Source organism: Tenrec ecaudatus, chromosome 6 (genome assembly GCF_050624435.1).
Source record: "Tenrec ecaudatus isolate mTenEca1 chromosome 6, mTenEca1.hap1, whole genome shotgun sequence".
Lineage (NCBI taxonomy): Eukaryota > Metazoa > Chordata > Mammalia > Afrosoricida > Tenrecidae > Tenrec > Tenrec ecaudatus.
The window spans coordinates 103,544,356-103,560,451 of record NC_134535.1 but is presented as its reverse complement, the minus strand read 5'-3'; the positions used below and the strand labels follow the sequence as shown (position 1 = coordinate 103,560,451).

At 44.2% G+C, this 16,096-nt stretch overlaps 2 protein-coding genes across 6 annotated transcripts in view; one reads left to right on the top strand and one right to left on the bottom strand.

The window, feature by feature from the left end:
• PPFIBP1 (PPFIB scaffold protein 1) overlaps positions 1 to 16,096 on the top strand; it is a 204,603-nt gene that overhangs the window by 88,793 nt on the left and 99,714 nt on the right. The window lies entirely within an intron of this gene.
• On the bottom strand, positions 4,040 to 5,397 carry C6H12orf71 (chromosome 6 C12orf71 homolog). Its single transcript, XM_075553319.1, has 2 exons — positions 4,759 to 5,397; positions 4,040 to 4,345 (listed from the first exon to the last, which is right to left on the bottom strand). The coding sequence occupies exons 1-2, from the start codon at positions 5,395 to 5,397 to the stop codon at positions 4,040 to 4,042; spliced, it is 945 nt and encodes a 314-aa protein (XP_075409434.1).

Here is a 16,096-nt window from a genome sequence, read left to right as displayed (position 1 = left end):
CCTTTGTGGATTTGGTCAAGGCCTTTTTATCCAGGATCCTACGTTACCCTGTCATTGCTTCTGTCGTCTCCTTTCTGGACCGTGTTAGAGGCTCCCTGGGTATTTTCTTCTCTGCTGTTGCTTCTTGGTGTTTTTTTTGTTAAATTTCATTTCATGTTTGAAAGGTCCAGGCTAATTGACTGGTAGAATATCCTTCAATCTGGATTTATTGGACTATTTCCTTATGACAGATTCCCGTCAGCATCATTAGCAAGAGTATGCCACTCCTTTTCTGAAGCTGCTTGATGATGGTTTGTTCCATTATTGGTTGTGGTAGTATGTAATCGTTTGTCAGTTTGAGAGGACTAAGAGTAAATGGGGTGGAGTCTAGTCTGTCAATTAAGTCATAGCCAATGAGGCACTGTATGGGCATGGTCTTTTCCTGAGGATTCTGGGAACTCCAGTATTCCTCCTTGGAGGTGGGAGACACACTCTCTCTGCTCAGTCCCTGCGACAAGACATTGCTGCTGATAAGACACATAGAGCTAAGCTTGTACCCTGCGCTGGAGAAGCCACATGGAGATCCCTGCCAGCACTGAGATGCTTACTCCACCACTAGAGCCACAAGACTTACAACCCACTGGCCTGTTATTCTCCATTTGGTGTCATCGCATGCGTTTCTTGAGTCTGAAGAGGAACTTATAGATTGGTATCAGATATATAGGTTAATATTGGACTTATGGACTTGATCTGGACTGAGCTGGGGTGTTTTCTTAATGTACAATTACTCTATTTATATACAGAGTTTATAACTTAAATATATTTAATATATATTATAGCTCTTATACACATATGAGTGTCTCTGTGAATTTCTCTAGCCTACCCAAACTAACACATTGGTTATGCTAAGTGTGATGACTTAGTTAAACTGGTGTTTGCCAACTTAAAAGGAGCCCAAGCCCCTTGATACTTAATAATCTCTAGAGTGGCATAGTGGTTATGCTTTGGGCTACGGTATGCAAGGTCAGTGGTTTGAAACCATCAGCCCCTCCTCTGGAGAAAGACAGAGCTTTCTACCCCCGTTAACAGTTACAATCTTGGAAACTCACAGGGGGTCATTCTACCCTGTCCTATAGGGTCACTGTGAGTCGGCTTAGACTCCTGGGCAGTGAGTTTGAGAGCGAGTTTCTGGAGTAATTCTGGTGACCATGTGGCTGACATGGTCCCCACTCACTTCCCCCGTGATGTTAACACCGTTTGGTGTACTTACATGAATCAGCTATGGTGGTGGTTGCACTGAGGTACTGACTGCATTTCTGAAGTCATTGTACCGAAGAAAACTCTTACTCTTCCATCTCCCTGCCTGCACCCAATTGGGGAGAAATGGAGTCCATGTAGACAGATGACAGACGGGTCATGAAAGCTGAACTTCGAAACAACCCCCCTAATATACACTAATCATTCGCTGCTTGCTTAAGAATGCATTTGCAGAAAACTTCTCCCCTCGTGCCAGCGTTCTCTCTTTTGGAGATTCACACTTAGATAAACCTTCCTGGAGACTGACTGGGGAAAAATAAACTGCCTTTCTGTTTTCCTCCCAGGCTGAGACAATTCAGTCATACAGAGACTGAAATTTTCGCTGACCAACTACAGCCTGGAAAGAGAGTTGATCTGAGCCTTCCCATTTGGAAAGCAATCCTTTACAAAGCTTATTTTATTAGAATTGAATAAGCATTAAAACCACAGACTTCCTATGAAAGGTGGAATAAGTGGACAGAAATTGTTTAGCGGGGCACTCCTTGATCTAGACTAATTATACCTTTGGGAATTTATCCTAAGGCTTTTTGTTTACAACCCGCCCCCCCCCCCCCTGCTACTGGCTCATTCAGTGAGTGCTATCTGATGAAGGTCTTATTTCACTGCATCTCAGAGCACACCATAGTTGCAGTATTAGGAGGCACAGGCGCTTGCAGGATAAGCTTAACTCTAGGCAATGCAATATAAAACCCACCCACCCATTTTGAAATTAGAGATGGTCACCCGAGCCATATAAGCTCTCAAGTTATAGAGAAAGGACTTGCCCTTTATTAAGCATTGACTGCTCCTCCCACTGAAACAAACTGTCCTGAATATGGGGAGAGAGACCTCTCTAGGAATTCATCTACAGTCTGCTTAATTTGTCTTCTAGATACTACGCATATGGTCAAGTGATCATGGAGTCATGAATCTTCACATTATATTTAAGTTTGGGAAAACAGACTTTTGCCCCTGTTTTGCCAGCGTGGTATGGTTACATGCTTTCCCCTCTAAGTAGGATCCTGCTGAGTAAGAACCTGCTGTGGTCTGGAAATGTCTGCACTGTATTTGCAGCATCCTCTTCTAATTATAAGGCGCTCGGGTGGCGTAGTGGGTGTGTGTTGGGCTGCTAACCATATGGCTCAATCTTCCTAGCGCTTCTTCCATGGGAGGAGGAGACTTTCTGCTCCTGGAAAAGGTGGATAGCTTTGGAGACCCAAAGGGACCGTTAGACGGTGCCTTGTAGGGTCACTATGAGTCAGAATCAACTCACTGGCATTGAGCTTGGGTTTGGGTTTGGAATTCCAATCCTAAGGAGCTCTGGTGCTGTTGTGAGTTACACATTGGACTGCTGACCACAAAGTTGACATTTCACATCGACCATGTGTTCCAAGGGAGAAAGATGGGACTTTCTGTTCCAGTAAAGATTTACAGCCTTGGACCCAATGGGGCAGTTCGACCCAATGGGGGCAGTTTGACCCTGTCCTGTAGGATGCCAGAATTGACTTGCTGGCAGTGAGGAGCAATCATATCCAATCAAGCATTTGGAGAAAGATACGCACTCCATCACATATTATTGATTCTAGAGGGTGAGCATTCATGCTAATACTGACTCATCAAGCAAAGCTTGATAGGTTTTGGAGCTGAGAACAGTTCTCTAAACGAGGTTATTTTAATTTTTGGTCACGAGGAAGACAAAGTATAAAGAAACTCACTGCCTGTGAGTCCATTGTAACTCACTGCTACCCTATCAAACAGGGCAGAATTGTCCCTGTGGGTTTCCGGCACTGGAACATTTTATCGAAGTAGAAAGCCTTGTCTTTCTCCTGCGGAGTGACTTGAGGGTTTAGAACTGCTAACCTTGTGGTTAGTAGTCCAGTGTGTAACACACTACACCACCGGAGCTCCGGTGAGGAAGAGCACCCAAGCGTTATTGGTTGATTTGATTATAATATGGCTGGGATCTGGCAGTGATAATACTCCCATGAGAGGCTTACCATTATAGCTACGCCAGTCTCTTTCAGTGCCCACATGTAGTGTGTCCGTTCTTTTGATGTGCAGTGGACGTCTCCAGCTCCCAACCCACCCCTTGTGGAGGGACGGAGGACCTTGTCACAACTTGGCACACAGCCAATGACTTCAAGAGATTATTTATTAATATAATGAATGAGGGAAAAACAAACTCACTGCCCTCAGGTTGATTCCGGCTCATAAGGACTCAAGAGAGCAGGGTACAACCCCTGTAGGTTTCGGAGCAGTTCTTTACAGGAGTAGAAATCCTCTTCTTTCTCCTTCCAATCAGTTGGTGGTCTGAACTTCTGATGCCGTGGTTAGTAGCCCAACGTGCAACTCACTACATGACCGGGGTTCCTCAGGGAATGAAAAGGTTACTGAAGTATAAGGAGACTGCAAAAAAGTGTATAGAAACATTCCATTTTCTACCAACTTTTCAAACCCTCTCCTATTTCCTATTTTGAAACACATTGACTCACTTTCTGAGATGCAGCATAATACTAAACTGTGGCTTCCCATCTGCCCCCAACCAGGCCCAGCCCTGTTCAGCTCTCTTACATTAATACTGTATTGTAAAGGCTTGTAAAATATATTGCTTGAATCTCAGAGAAAAGTTCACTTTAAGTATGCCCATGTATATGTATATATCACCTTTCAATTATGATGATGAACAAGAACAGGAAGACATAGCTAATAAAATATTTTATTGAAGAACAAAACAACAACTATGGTGATTATAGAACTTGGTATATCAAAAAGTTAAAAAATATGGCGACTCATTTCCTAAATCGAGGGCTTCTTGAGGATGAATTTTGTTGTTCCGGAGAGAGAATCTTTGTTTCCGTGTCACCCGACCGGGGCTCTTGGTGGTCCTCTCAGGGTGCTGTCTCCTTGGTAGGGAAGAGAAGACTTGCTGCCTTAGCCAGCGGAAGATCCAGCCAAAGTTCAGGCAGGATGGGGCTTGTGTACTGGAAAGACTGCTTTCCTCTGCTTGACCTGATGAATTTGAGGAGGTTTCTATAGCCCAGGACTTTCGGCTACCAGTTGTGTGGTTTATCTAAGAAGAAAGCAAATGATAAGATACCTGTAATGGGGCCATCAGGGTGTCATGTTTTACCCATTTATGGAACTTAAGTTACAGTCCACCAAATGTGGGCACAAGTTTAGATTTTCATTCGTACTTGAAAATGTACATGTTGAGGTGGTTGGGTGGGTGGGGGGATAATCGGAAGAGTTGATCAGAATTGTCCGCCTTCTTGTTCATTGCTTTCCTCCCCACTTCTCTTACTCGGGCTCCTCTTTCCCCTGGAGCTGCAGTTCCTTGCTATTTTCTTTCTACCATTTCTAGCAGTGTCAAAGACTTAGGGGCCTGCCCCTGCTTCATAGCAAGTCACGATGTTCCGTGGGTTCCCAGCTGCCCCCAAACCAGGCCTGTCCCTGATCTCTGTTGTGTGACCTCTACCTGCTCACCTCCATGAGTTCATGTTCCTGCAGCTTTCGCCGGCTTGGTGGAAACTGGGTGACGTCTTCATTTTCTAGTGGTCGGAAGTTGGGCAAGTCTTGACCAGGCCTGTGATTCTGATCACTGACCTGAGCCGTCTCTAGTGATGAGCTGCTAGGGAGCTGGAGATCTTCCTTCTGAGTAGATTCATGGAAAACAGAGACACTGTCTTCCTCGTCTTCCTGAGTTTCTATAAATCTCTCAAGCTTTTGCACAAGACTGTCCAGTTTGCCGAGGGTCAGTTCTGAACCTTTGTCCATGTGCCCGTTGTCTGTCTTTAGATTCCAGTTCATGGTTGAGTCTGACTTGCTAGAGGCCACATCTGCATCCCAGGCCAAGGCGATGCTTAGTTTGCAAAACTGCTCTGGGTCACCCTGAATCCAATCTCGTCTCCCCACGACTCTCAGTGTGCGTGTAGTACCCCACATCCCTTGGATTGGAGGGTGGAAGTGAACTTTAGGACTCGTGGAGGGCCTGTCTTCTTGGGGGATGGTGTTCTCATAGAAGGTGTCGTCACTGGGGAAGTAGCCCACGGAGACACTCAGGTCGGATACGGAGCTGCAGTCCTCCGGGTCAGTACTGTTGCTGTTCGAGGAAGAGTGTGCCATGGAGTTCAAGGGCTCAGACTGTACAGCCTGGGTCTCCTTCACCTGAGGGGCTTCAGAAGAAGGGGAAAAATCAGATGGAGAAGAAAAGGGAAACCATGCTTCCTGCGCACTAACACCTGTTCCTTGGGCTAGAGCAGCGGCTCTCAACCCGTGGGTTGCGGCCCCTTTGGGGGTGGGACGACCCTTTCACAGGGGTCGCCTAAGACCATTGGAGAACACATCTTTCCAATAGTCTTAGGAACCGAGTCACTGTTCTCTGTCTCCAGGCAGGTCCTCCCACATGCGAGTACCCAGCGTGAAGACTGTTATGCATGCTACACCATGCTTCAAGACAAAATTTCATTTATTTGTCATTAGAAATAAATCTTACACAATATACAATGAAAACACATCCTGCCTATCAGATATTTACATGACAATTCATAACTGAAGCAAAATGACAGTGATTAAGTAGCAACGAAAATAATTTTAGGATTGGGGTCACTACCACATGAGGATCTGTATGAAAGGGTCCGGCATGAGGAAGGCTGAGAACTGCTGGGCTAGAGCATCCTCCTATATTTGCAATTTTCAATGAAGGCCAAAACAGCCAGCCATCTCCTTAAAAAAAAGAAATCCATATTCTTGGATAGCTCTAAGAATTCTCCCTGCTCAGCATGCCTGCCTGCTGCCTCTCCACAGTCTTCCTGCAGCTGATGGTTCTAATCCGAAAAGAAAGGATCCTTGATGAAATTCTCAGCTATAAGGTAGTTTTACATAAAATATTCAGATAAATAGGTTGAGATCTTACCATATGGAGATAAGGATAACCACTATTAAAACATTTTGGTGGGTTTCCTTATATTTTATACACACACATTTTAGGGGGCTTCAAAAAAGTTTGGAGAAATTCAATTATCTTTAAAAAAATAATTTTATTGGAGGCTCATACAACTCTTATCACAATCCATACATACATCCATTGTGTCAAGCACATTCGTTGCCCTCATCATTCTCAAAACATTTGCTGTCCACTTGAGCCTTAGGTATCAGCTCCTCATTTTCCCCCCTCCCTCCCCGTTCCCCCCCTCCTCATGAACCCTTGATAATTTATAAATTATTTTGTCCTTACTCTGTCCGAAATCTCCCTTCACCCACTTTTCTGTTGTCCGTCCCCCAGGGAGGGAGTCCTATGTACACCCTTCCATGAACCTTTTGCAGCCCTCCTGTGTATGTGGATGCATGTGTCACGTTCATTGTTGAGATGGAGATGATTTTGTGGTGCTGGGATGCAGTACACCTGAGTACGGCTAAAATAACCACAACCCACCCCCCATGTCTATGGCTAGCCTGTCATTTTTAACCACTTTCTTATGCCCAGTCAGTTGTCCTTTTAATAAATAGCTCTGCCACGACCCTCTTTGTCCATATATCATCTATTCCTGTGACGTGGTATCAAAGCTCATAAACCTAATAAAGGCTGCCAGTAGTTGAGACCTGATTACTTTCAGGAGAGGTTAGTTATAGCTATTGAGTCTGTCCTCTCTCCATCTGACGAGTCTCTGAAGTCCAACTTGTTCTGTGATGCCTTCCTTGCAAGCGTGGGTGGAAGAGCTAACACACATACAAACACAGACGTTTTGGGCTCTGTCATACCCTGCTCAGGTGGCGGTCCATGTGAGACAGATGCTGCCAGCTCAGGAGCAGAGTCCAAGGTTCAGTGGCTCAGCCCAACTGCCAGAAGCCTGTGTTCTGAGGCTGTTGGTTACCACAGCAACGCAAGGACCCAAGTTATAAGCAGAAGTGAGGACCAAGAGAGAGAGAGACGGGGAGTAGAAAAATCACAGGGTCCCTATGCCTTCACAGTCTTCTATACCCATAGCTTCCTGGGCCAAAGCACAAATGCAGTGGTGCTTACTCCCCTTCTGCTGTGTGTGTGTGTCTGAGATGGTTCCCGTCCTAGGAGAGTTTGAGAGCCTTTTTAGAGAGACTGACAACATCAGCAGCCTTTTGTAGGACAGGGTGTGTCAGTACAATAGCAGCACTGAATAACAGACTACAGGGTGCCAGAGGAGGACAAGGGGAGGGCAACAGATGCAGCCAGGTTTGGGATTGGGATTGGAATGTGGGTGGAGAAGGGCCTCCTGGAGGGGACTTCTGATCAGAGTGTTTATGGAGGAGTAGAAGTTAGGGGAAGACGGGAATGGGGAAGAGGGAATCTTTCAGATTGCTGAGGGGCAATGGTGTGTGTGTGTGTTTGTGTGTGTGTCCAGAGCAAGGCCATCCAAGTGAGAAACAGACTGGTGTCAAGCCTGGGAGCCCAAGCCCCACAATGACACAAGTTCAGTGAGCTTGTGGAAGGCCTGTTTTTATTAAGGAGAGTAGATTTTATCCTGTAAACCAGTGTGATGGTTGGGGGCACTCCTATATTTGGATAATGATACTCATTTCTCAGACTTTGTTCCAGACCATTCAGAATACAAGAAGGGTTTCAAAGCTGATGGTTCCCGGCTATCAAAAGATGTGGCATCTGGGGTCTTAAAGACTTGAGGATAAACAGGTGACCATCTGGCTGAGAAGCATCAAAGCCCACATGGAAGAAGCACACCAGCCTGTCTGATCATGAGGTGTAGAAGGAACCAATTATCAGACATCAAAGAACTAAAAATCATATCAGTGGGTGCCTACCTTCCTGATAAGATCGCTGAAGACAAAGTATGCATAAGCAAATGTGGTGAAGAAAGCTGATAGTCCCCCGAGTATCAAAAGACATAGTGTCTGGGGTCTTAAAGGCTTGAAGATAAGCAAGTGGCCGTCTAGCTCAGAAGCAACAAAGCCCACATAGAAGAAGCACACCAGCCTGTGTGACCACGAGCTGCCGAAGGGATCAGGTATCAAGCATCAAAGAACAAAAAACCATATCATTGTAAATGTGGATGAGTGTGGAGTGGAGACTCAAAGCTCACCGGTAGGCAACTGGACACCCACTTACTGAAGGGTTGTGGGGAGGAAATGAGCCAGTCAAGGTGCAGGGTAGCAACCATGAAGCATATAACTTTCCTCTAGTGCTTAAATGCTTCCTCCCCCCCACTATCATGATCCCAATTCTACCTTATAAATCTGGCTAGACCAGAGGATGTGCATTGGTACAGATAACAACTGGAAACACAGGGAATCCAGGACAGATGACTCCTTCAGGACCAGTGGTGAGAGTGGTGATGCCTGGAGGGTGGAGAGAATGTGGGGTAGAAAGGGAGAACTGATTATAAGAATCTATGTATGGCCTCCTCCCTCCCTGGGGGATGGACAGCAGAGAAGAGGGTGGGAGGAGACGTTGGACAGTATAATATGTGACAAGATAATAATAATTTATGAATGACAAAAAATAATTTATGAATGATGAAGGGTTCATGAGGGAGTGGGGAGGGAGGGGGAAAATGAGCAGCCGATATTAAGGGCTCAAGTAGAAGGCAAATGTTTTGGGAATGGTGATGGAAACAAAAGTACATATGTGCTTGACACAATGGATGTATGTATGGATAGTGATAAGAATTGTACGAGCCCCCAATAAAATGATTTAAAAAAAAGAAGGGTTTCAAAAAGTTCATAGAAAACAATCCATGATCCCCTCCTCCCAACATTTATTTATTGTAACCACTAATTGATAAATGCTTCCTGTTACTTACTAAACAACTCCATGGCTTAACTAAATTGAAAGCAGAATGCAGTCTATACCACAATTGATTGTAGATAATTTTCTTCATTCGTGTAACCATTGTTACTAGCTTGCCACTTCCCAATAACCTCTCCGATCAATCATAACTATAAAGATCTATTAATCATTACTATCTATAGATTTACCTACCCTGGATTTTGTATAAAGAAAATCACACTAAAAAATGCCATCAGCAGTAACAAAATAAAACACAGATAAACTTCTAAAGAAAGAAGAAAATTATAAAAACTCAAACAAGTTGAAAAAAGGGTAAGATTAAAATTTAAGCTAACGATATCTGCAGTAATCCATTTTCCAATGCATTCTGTATGAGGACAAAGGTCTTCACAAATCCGGTCAATGACCCGAGGGAGTTCATTGTGGACGTAATGTACTTGGGGGACTCTACATGTGTGATTTTTGGCTTTCTTTCTTTTTTATTGGGGGCTCATACAGCTCTTACCACAATCCATCCATCCATCCATCCATCCATCCATCCATCCATCCATCCATCCCTCCATCCATCCATCCATTGTGTTAAGCACATTTGTACATATGTTGCCATCATTTTCAAAACATTTCTTTCGACTTGAGCCTTTGCTATCAGCTCATTTCCCCCCTTCCCCCACCCACCCTCCTGTGTTTGGGGCTTTCATTGTCATACATAGCCTTCTGCAAACTGTGTACTCAGGAATAATGCCATTTATTCTCTTTTCCATTTCTTTTTTTTTCTGTGAACTTTTGGAAACCTTCTCATATAGTAAAATACCGTTATTCCTGGCTTCACATCTAAACCATTGAAAAGTCACAACATGCTATTTTTAAAATGTTAAGATTTATTATAGGTGATCTTACAAAAAAAATAAACTAAAAAGGGGTCCTGGTGGCACTGCTTGTAATGGAAAGGTGTTGCTTGAAACCCACCAGCAGCTCCACACAGGAAGATGAGGCTGTCTGCTGCCATGAAGAGCTAAAGTACTGGAAACCCTTAGGTGGACAATGACACTGAGACAATCCAGGGAGGATGCCAAAGCAGATGCCTACACTTTATCCTAGGCTATAGGCTAGAGTTTAAAAAAAGAAGAAAAGGTTTAAATTGCCAGAGGGGAACTGAATAATTTTATTCAGAAAAGGGGGCAAGGGGCCAAATAAGTTTGGGCGAAATAAGTAGGGTCATTATGAGTTGGATTTGACTTGATAGCAGCAGTAGGTTTTTGGGTTTACTTACGTAACAATAGAAGAGAAGATACAGAACGAACCACTTCATACTGTTTAAATCAAATAAGTAAGTTGATCAAGAAAAGTTGATCAAGTCTTAACACAAGTGATATTAGTAAGGAGGAGCCAAAATTGTCCCATCTGTCCTTAGAAGTACAATTGTCTTTTAGAATGCACCGCTCTCCTCAGTTACCCTCTGGAGAGGGTGTCCGTGAATAAAGCAGAGTAGGAATCAAAACGACTCAGGAAGTGTTGGAGCGTAAAAAGTTAAAAGATTATGTAAAACTGTAGCCAGTGAGATCAGAATACCTATTTGTTTTTATAACTTCAAATCTTAACATTTTTGCTATGTTTAATTCCTTTTTCCCCCCAAGAAATAAACTGTTCTGGAGCAAATGCAAGCCCTATTGTATCTCCTACTTATCTCCCCACTTTGTACCACCCCTCCCCACAAGACCACTACCCTGAATTTCATATGTATCTCATACATTTTGAATACTATTTTACATATGGTCATATTGTTTTTACGTTTGGGGACAAAAAGCACTGTAAAAGTTCTATTCTTTAGAAGAGAGACAGTCCTGTTATGACAAGTTTGTTTTGTTTCATAAAAGTAATTATGACAAAGACATCCTCTTTTAAGCCAAACATGTAGCTGAAATATTTAGTGTTTATTTTGGGTGTTGGGTGGGGAGGGTGCAATTTCCTTTACTCTGTTTATATGCTTATTTTGAAACAGACAAAACCTTCTGGAAGCTCATACCAAAACCATAACAAGTAAACAAAAAGAGACCCTCACTGACATAGAGTCAGTTTTGACTTTAGAGGACAGGGCAGCAGTACCTCTGGGAGTCCGAGGTGGTGAATCTTTATGGGAGGAAAAGGCTCACCTTTCTCCCTCAGATAGGATGGTGAGTTCGAACTGCTGACCTCATTAGCAGCCTAACTTGTAACCCACTGTGCTGTCAGCTCTCCTGATCTCAGTGTACAGGTGTACTTAAGAGGTTTACGAGAATTAAAAGAGCATGTTTTGGTGGAAGCAGATACATGTAGCTTCTACCAGATAGCACTTACTGTGCCAGGTGACGCAACATACACTCACTGAATTTTCCTAACCACTTGTTAATTTGTGGATTATACAGCACCCAGATCTGCCGCCGGGATCTAGTAGTCCTTTCACCTACCTTTTTTCCCCTTTTCACCTATCTTGAGAATTGGTCAGTTGATGCATCATGACTGGCCTGGTATGGCTAGTCTCACTGTGGATGAAGAGGGTTGAGGGCCCCCCCACAGCAGCACCACTGCATATTGCCGCGAAAGCAACTCAGAGACCAGATTCTGCCACACACGTGGTGGTGATGGTTAGTTGCCATCCAGGCGGTTCTGGCTCAGAACTTCCCTCTGTACAACAGGAGGAAACCCTGCCCAGTTCTGTTCCATCCTCACGGTTGTTACGTTTGAGCCCGCTGTTGTAACCACTGTGTCAATCCATCTCTCTGAGGGTTCTTTTTTTTCACTGAACCGCTATGTCACCAACGTGATGCCCTTTCCCCCCAGGGACTGAACTCTCCTGACAGTGTGTGCAAGGTACATGAGATGAAGTCTTACCATCCTCGATTCTGATTCTAGGGAGCATTCTGGCTGTACTTCTTCCAGCACAGATTTGTTTGTTCTTCTGGCAGTCCACGGCGCTTTCAGTATTCGCTGCCAGCACCACAGCCCAAGTGCATCTCCGTTCTTTTTCAGTCTCCCTTATTAACTGCCAAACTCTAACATGCATATGGAGGCAATTGAAAATACTTCCCTGGGTCAGGCCCACCATGTTCCTCAGCCTGACATCCTTGCCCCTCAACACTCTGAAGAGGTCTTGAGCAGTTGGTTTGCGTAATGCAATACCACGTTTGATTTTGTAACTGCTGCTTTCCTGAGGCTCGGCTGGGAATCCAAACAAAACTAAATCCTTGACAACTTTTTGGTGTCTGTTGGTCTGGCTATGAGGGTGTTTGTTTTCTTTATAGTGAGCGACAATCCACAAAGACAAGCAGGCACTCAAGCATTATGCAGTTTTCTGTTGCACCCTCTGGAACTGTGCTGTCTGATAGAGTGGCTATTGAAAATAAAAAATGTAAAATGGTTTCTCAGTGCACTCGCCACACATGTTTCAGGACCCAGTGACCACCTATAGCTAGTGGCTCCATCACAACAGGCAGAAAACACCCCATCGTCACAGAAAGTTTTCTTGGATGGTATTGTTCTAGAAGGTTCCTACTTTGCGTCCTTTTGTGCATTTGAATGGTACCATGGCGAATGAAAGTTTCCTTTAAGGCAGATGTGACAATATTCTAATCTCAAGATTCAGCTGACCCCATGGTCAGAATCAAGTGACAATGGTCTAGAAGTAGGGCTGATGGGATTTGTCCACCAAGGGTGTGATTCTCCTCCCAAGGGTCTACAAATAGGGCTGATGGGATTCTTCCACCAAGGGTGTGATTCTCCTCCCAAGGGTCTAGAAATAGGGCTGGTGGGATTCGTCCACCAAGGGTGAGATTCTCCTGAAAATTTTAACTGTCTGCATTGGATAGCTGTTCATATTCACTTCATGCAAGAGCAAGACTGTCTGTATAATACCTCTAGCCAATCTTGAACATTTTATTAATTGGAGATCATTTGCCACAGTCATCTCTGCTGCTGATCAGAGCTCACAACGGCTGACTGGGTATCTTGTTTGTGTGAGCTCTTGAGTAGTTTTGTCAGCATCTGATGTGACTGGTTGGCTGAGGAACCAAATGTTCTTATCACAATTGCCTATGTTGAAGAATTTTGGAGAATTGCTGACAATGTAACATATATAGCTATATGTACACATATAGATGATCACATCCAGCCTTTACGCCACACCTTTCAAGTAGGCATAACAGGTACGAGCCTCATTTTGATCTTGGTGGACTTACCTGAGACGCTGTAAAGACAGCTTATTGCATGATAGTGTCAGTCGCTTCTTCATTTTTTAAGTGAGAATGAAATGCGCTTGAGTTGTGGTGCTGGAGAAGAGTATTGAAAGTACCAGGGACTGCTAAAAGGACAAACTAATCTATCTTGGAAGAAGTAAGGCCAGAGTGCTCCTTAGAGGAAAGGATGGCCAGGCTTCATCTCATAGACTTTGGACATGCTATCAGGAGAGACCAGTCCCTGGAGGACAGCATGCTTGGTAAAGGGAAGCAAGCAGTGACGGGATGGATTGAGACCGTGGCTGCATCGATGGGCTCAGGCATAGGAACACTTGTGAGGATGGCGCAGGACCTTGCAGTGTTTCATGCATAGTGTCGCTGTGGGTCAGAGCCGACTCGCTGGCACCTCACCAAGAGATATGGTGAAATGGGTGCCATGCCATCAGGCTTCCAGACCCCACAGAATTGCATGAGGCAAAGAGTTGTCCCTTTGACACCACTTGCAATTGGGGAGATAGATCCTCTTGGTGGGAAGTTTAGGGTGAAGAAGACTGTAGAGGCTGCAGGCTCTGAGGGTATCCTCATTGTTTCGGAGGAAACCAGACACTACAGACCACAGAGGAGAGTTGGTATTTTCCTAACTTTCCTTCACTTAGTGGAAGCTGCTCCCAGTGCTACACCCTTCGTTCTCCAGCCCTCCCCTCCCCTCCCCATCACCATGGCAACCCCTTGCAAGGTTTCTGAGGCTGGAACCTTTACCGGAGCGAAGAGCCTCCTTCTCCCAAGGAGAGCTGGCGGGTTTGAACACTGTTTGCCCTGCCTTGCGTAGTCCAACGCTTCGCAGACTTGCTAAGTCCTCTGTTCTCTGTCCTGCACGAGAGGGCAGTGGGAGCAGAAATCCAAGAAGTGCCCGAGGCTCGGTACCCAAGAAGAACTAAAGAATGCAGAGGAAGACAAAGTGCCATGCAATGCCCAGACTACCCCCGTGGGAGACAACATGGGCGGGGATGGCTGAAAGTGTTCTTAAATAGTGGAGATTCAGTCAACATGGCAGATCGTAGCTGAAGAATATGGATATGAAATTAGGAGCTGGGAGTTTGAAGGCATGTTATCAATAATAATTAACCATAGTTTGTAAAGTAGTTAAGGGGAGAAAAGGAGTCTGGGCTGGGAGCGGGAGCTAGATTCTGGGCTGACCCGTGGGCCATCACAGAGCAGTACTCCCGGCCCTCAACCCCCTTTCATCTTCAGATGATTTACGGAGTCCATGCTTTGTGTTTCATTCAATCTTTTTCATTTTCTTCCCCCCCCCCCCCCAAAGCACAGCTAAAGCTTTCCCTATACTTTCCTGAGGTTAAATAAAACTACATTACTGGAGTCCCCCTGCCCTGCCCCACCCCAGCATCATCGGTGAATAGATCTTGTGTGTGGCTGCACAGTGCTCTCCATTCAGTTAGGAACCACTTGGGCATGTTTCCTTTTGAAGGGCCCTTTGTTACCCAAAATGCAATTGGGGAGGGGGACTACAAGCTTTGGGAAGGAGTCCTGGTAGTGCAAGTAGTTAAGCCTTTGTCAGCTAATAGAGAAATCGGCATTTCAAACTGAGCCACTCCCAGGGAGGAAGATACACCAGTCTGCTTCTGTAACCGACCTACAGTCTCAGAAAGCTTCTGGAGACCATTGATTCCGTTCCTAATGTCGCTGTGAGTCCCAATCGCTGGCAGTGGCATGTTTATCAGCTTTGCAAGTGGCTAAGGAAAATGACATTGTTAGTGAAAACTAGGAAATAATTGGGCACGGATTAAAAAAACCATTTTAAAGCTAAAGAGCTTTTTAAAAATATAACTAAAAAACAACACAAATAACAGTGGCTATCATCCAGTGCAGCACACACCACCTTATTTTATTTTTAACAGCAGGAATTTATCCTCATGTGGGAGGTCACCTTTGTCAATTTCAGCTTCCACGTGTCTGTCTTCACATGGTGGCTTTCCCTTGTGTGTGTCTCCATCTGGGTCCATTTTATTCTGTTTTCTAGCTCTCAAGTGATGAGGTTCAGGACCCACCCTCCTTGGTTATGAGCTCATTGGCATGGTAGAGAACACCTTATTTCCAAATAGGATCAAATCTACCGGCAGAGGAGCTTTTACTTCAATGCGTACTTGGAGTTGGGAATGACATCCTTCAAGCCATAACTGTCTTGATTATCCACAAAAGCGTCTATTTGCTCCTTTGTAATCTCTCTGTACTTCATCCCCGATGCTTAGGCCACTTTGGGTCTATTTTCTATCACTATAGGTAAACTTGGCATTTTCTAAAATCGTATATGAGGGGCCTTCAAATATTTCATGAAAAAATGGAATTAAAAATTATGGACTTTTATCATGAACTTTTAAAACCTCATACAAATGAAGTAATACAATATATTCTCTTTTTTATTTTCTTTCAGTATTTTTACTTTGAGACACATCCATGTTGTTTGTTTCATTAGTTCATTATTTTTCATTACAGAATACTATTCATTACATAGGTATAAAGCAATCTGTCCTTTCGTTTCCTGATAGACATTTGGGTTGCTTCCAATTTTGAGCTATTATAAAAAAAGCTACTGTAAACATTTTTCTAAACAAGTCTTCGTGTGGATCATTATAGCACTTTTCACAATAGCCCAAAGGTAGAAATTACTGAAATATCTGGCAACAGATGAACGAATAAGCCAAATATGGTGTATTGCTGTGATGGACTGTTACTCTGCCCTGAGGAGTAACACACCACAATATGGATGAACCTAGAAAACATTATTCTGGTGAAGCAAGTCCATTGCAAAAAGACAAATGCC